General features: G+C 39.5%; 1 protein-coding gene across 1 annotated transcript; it reads left to right on the top strand.

The window, feature by feature from the left end:
- Positions 1-3,010: 3,010 nt before the first annotated feature.
- Positions 3,011-4,262, top strand: LOC122804216 (ADP-ribosylation factor-like protein 6). The gene has a single exon (XM_044073917.1). It carries the CDS (start codon positions 3,161-3,163, stop codon positions 3,719-3,721), a length of 561 nt encoding a protein of 186 aa, XP_043929852.1. The 5' UTR covers positions 3,011-3,160; the 3' UTR covers positions 3,722-4,262.
- Positions 4,263-4,672: the final 410 nt, after the last annotated feature.

Genomic DNA, 4,672 nt, shown 5'->3' with positions numbered 1-4,672 from the left:
TCATTTTTTGTCTGTCCCACAGTATGCATCCTACCACCCATCTCAGGCATTTCATTTCTATCACCTCTAACTTATTCATCTGTTTTGCCTTTACTGCCCAGGTTTCTGTACCATACAGTAGTACTGGTAGTACTGGTCATACCACTGTTTTGTACACCTTACAGTTCAGCTACATTGGCATTCTTCTGTCATATGCTACACCTGACATTGCATGCCAGTTGGCTGCAGCTCCTCTGATTCAACTTTGACCCATCATTCAGACTTCCCTTCTCTTCAACCACCCCTCCAAGATACTTGAAGGTGCTAACCTGTTCCACTATCTTCCCTTCTATCTCATTTTTCAACTTCTTTTGATTTCCCCAATTTGCTTCCATTATCTGTACTTAACTTCATCCAATGTACATTTAGGTTTGCATTCTATTCCATTTTCCTTTCTGAAGGTCTTGCTCAGAGTCTGCCTGTAATGCCACATCACCTTTGTACACCAACGTTGTTGCTGTATCCCCTATGACCTGTTTGATAATTTAATCCATCAGCAGTATGAACAGCAGTGGGCTCAGAACTGAATGCTGATGCACACCCACTGTCAATGCACACCCACTGTCACTGAGAAGCCCTCTGTGAGACCAAACACTGTTCGTACATGAGTCACTGGATCTTTGTACATAGCCTGCACTAATTCTACCAATGTTTCTGGGACTTCAAACCACAGAACTGCTCAAACCAACTTTCTTGGGACTTTGTCATATGTTTCTTCAAGTCTAGGAATGCCCAATTGGACTCTTTCTTCGTCTCTACTTCTTTTCAAATATCTGTCTCACTGGAAACATTGGATCAGTTGTGCTGTATCCTAATCTGAATCCAAACTGCCCATCTCCCATCTTACTTTCTACTACTGTGGGCATTCTGATTATATGTCACCCTCTGCAGAACTTTTATGCAGTGTGACAGGAGTTTGATACTCCTGTACTGCCCACAACTGTGGATGTCCCCTTTGTTCTTGTACACTGGCACAAGTAGGCTTATTTATTTATTTATTTCCAGTTTGATGACTGGGGAGGTCCACTGGGCTCAAAGGGCCTGTTTTCAGTGGAGGTCCGGGGAGAAAAACTCCAATAATACATAGTACAAGCTCCATAATATGAAGTACAATACATAGTGGAAACAGAAACAAACTAAGCAGATTTTACATACAAAATAGCAAAAATTAAACAAAAGTTAAACAGCAGCTAGGAGAAGGATGTAAAGCATATTTCCATGTTTAGTAGTTGAGAACATTAGTACAAGGTTAAATTAATACAGAGGTTTAAATCATCTGAGAATGATACAGAAGTAACATTAGCATGGATGAGTTCTTTATGCATGAATATTAGCATGAGTTAAATTAATACAGAGGTTTAAATCCTCTGAGAGTGGTATAGAGCTAGCATTAGCATGAAGGTAGTACATAGGGTTAATCAATAGCGTGTAAGGAAGAACAAACGTTGTGTGTTATAAAGTATTTATGTATTAAGCAGGTTAGGTAGGTGGACTGCAACTGCATTTCCATTTTTGGGAGAGATAAGAAGTCTTATTCTTCAGTCATCTGGGATATGCCTTTCTCTCTACACTGCTATGAGTGCCCTCAGGAGCCCTTTATCTCTTGACTCACCCAGTCTTTTTATCATATCTGCTGTGATGTCATCTGAGCCTGCTGCTTTCCCAGACTTTATTTTCTTTAGTGTTCTTACTTCTTCCAGGGCATGTCTAAAATGGACTTAAAAATAATGCATTTTTGCTTTGCTACTTTATCTGCTTGCTTTAATGCTTTCTGTTTTACTTTGTATCATCGCTATGATCGCTATTCCTGTGGATACTTTTATTGTGGTTGTCATTGAGGTGGTAAAACATCTGAGATGGTGGGCACATTCTTTTGATGGGACATCAACCTCACTGCTGCTAATCATGAGAAAAAACATGGAAACTCTGTCCTTTGTATTGTACCCAAGATCAGCTTTTACACTGGGGATAAATAACTGGGACCCATTCTGTGGTGGGCCCTTCTTGAGATGCTTTCTTCTAGTCCCATATTGGTATGCAACAGGCAGGTGATTATCTTGCACTTGCTACCAAACTTTTATTATGGAGACCTGGCTTGAAACAAGTTTGGCCTACTTGGCAGTTACTACACCATACTGTGTTTCTATGATACAGTGCTGTAGATGGAGCAGGGTCGGGTGTAACTCACTATGGCTTCAGGTTTCAGCTGACTCAGATTGCCTCTAGGATGATACTTGGACATGAGAGGCCAGTCCTCCAACAGTTTGTTCATTTCCTTTTGACTCTGGTTGTGTAACCAACTGCTTTGTGATTTTAATATCAATGTTGATGATAAATCAGTGGCTTTCACCAAGGAGTTGTATTAAGAAGGGTTCAGGATTACTCATGTTTCTACCTCTGTAATTCAAAGATATAGTCATATATTGGACGTGATCTTCATATTAAATGTGAAGGCCTTAGGTTTAATGGTGGAGCTGGTCTCATTGTATGATCACTGCCTTGCCTGCTTTGGTCTGCAGCTACCACATTTTAGTCCCTCTTAACTTGGGTTAAAGAAGATGTACCTCTGCCAGTTACATTATTCCATCTACTTTCTCATCTACACTCCTTCACTGCCTTGCAGAGGATGATGGTGTTATTTTTGATGCCTTCATTAATGACTACAACAGACACTGACCTCTTCACATATCATACTAATTCCCAGGCCTTGTTCATCCAATCTTTATTGGAAGGCATGAGCCTTGGTTTAACCATGAGCTCCAAAGGCAAAGGAAGGGACATTGTTGGTGACATGTGGGTCTCTCGAATTACAGGCTTGACTTGCGAGAGTGTTATACATTGTATCGCAACTAGATTGCTTATAAGAAGGTAGATTCCCTTTCCACAGTAATCTTAGCAATGCCTTACTGACTAGCAATTTGCTTTTTTACCATCAACAAGCTATAAATCCCAGTTTGATTAGGGCGTTCTTTTTTCTTCCTTTCATTAGTTTTTAGCACTAAGTCTGCCTGCATCGATAAGCAGCTTTAACTTTTAGGGTTAGAAGTGTTTCTTCACCATTGTCTCACATTTTCTGTCATTTTCTGTGGCTCTGGGCTGCAGAGGATAAACCACAGGTGTCATGGGGCTGTTTGACAGACTAGCTGGCTGGCTTGGCCTGAAGAAGAAGGAGATCAATGTTATTTGTCTTGGACTGGACAACAGCGGCAAAACTACCATTATTAATAAACTTAAACCATCACATGCACAGGCACAAGATATTGTTCCAACAATTGGGTTCAGCATAGAGAAATTCAAGACCTCCAGCTTGAGTTTCACTGTGTTTGACATGTCTGGTCAAGGAAGATACCGAAATCTGTGGGAACACTACTACAAGGAAGGACAGGCAATTATCTTTGTTATTGACAGCAGTGACAAGTTAAGGATGGTGGTTGCCAAAGAAGAGCTTGACACCCTTCTTAATCATCCAGACATCAAACACAGGAGAATGCCTGTCCTTTTCTTTGCAAATAAGAGTGACCTCAGGGATGCCTTATCATCAATAAAAGTTTCTCAGTTACTGTGTCTGGAAGAGATAAAAGATAAACCCTGGCATATTTGTGCTAGTGACGCACTTAGAGGAGAAGGTTTAGAAGAAGGAGTTGAATGGCTGCAAGATCAAATCCAAGCAATGAAAGCTTAGGAAATGAATAATGTGACTGACTTCAAGACTAAAAAAAGAAAAAAGGAGCAAGCCTCTTAACTTTTTTGTTGGTATTATACAGGCTGTATGTTTAAAGAATTCAGGGAATAATTTTAATCTGTGCAATATCTACCAGCACTTTCAGACTGTACTAGAAGATAATTTCAGTCTAGCCAGGAAAAGTGTTGCATCTTGGTTACAAATAGGTTGTCCACTCTTAGATAGCTAAGAATTACTGTTTGGGCGATTTCAGATTTCCTTTGAAACACCTAACATTAGTGAGGTTAAAGTAATTTATTTATAAGGGGATCAACTTATTTTCATATGTGAGACTATACTGGCATGAAAAAGCAAATATTGTAACCACAGAAAACTTACACTGAAAAAGCAAATATTGACTAAGCAGGAATTACTTTTGAATTGCTTTTTTTTTCTTATTTTATATTTGTATTTTACAGCAGCCTTGGTCTGTGACTCCAAATGTTAATGTACTATAAAAGATCCATTTTAGCGGAAAACAAATAAATGCTCTTGTGCCATAGTTCAGGTGATGTATAAGAAGAGTGTATTTTAGTATGCCATTTGCACCTGTGTCACTTGCATTTTAGAATGTGTAACTTTTTATCTTTCTTCAAGGACACGAACATCTGTTCACTGACATCAGTTATCTTCCAGCATTGTGGGAGGATGGCGTGATGGTTAAGGTGTTTACCTTAGAAGCACAAGGTGCAGGGTTTGATTCTCATAGCGGGTAATTGGCTAGGCTTAAAATGGTCCAAGAGGGCAGTTAGCCTAGTACTAATCTATGAATCTATGTATCTCAGCTGGGATTTTTTTCATTTCATAAGATTGTTGCTATCAAATTAGCCCTCCTTCCTCCTGACCACCTGGGTTTAACAGTTGCTTTGAGTGAGGTATGTTCTTTCTATAGGATGATGTTTGATAATCCTG

Source organism: Protopterus annectens, chromosome 6.part0, assembly GCF_019279795.1.
Source record: "Protopterus annectens isolate FY-2018-M chromosome 6.part0, PAN1.0, whole genome shotgun sequence".
NCBI lineage: Eukaryota > Metazoa > Chordata > Ceratodontiformes > Protopteridae > Protopterus > Protopterus annectens.
Note: the sequence above shows the minus strand (reverse complement) of the source record. Positions and strands in the feature narration are given on the sequence as shown.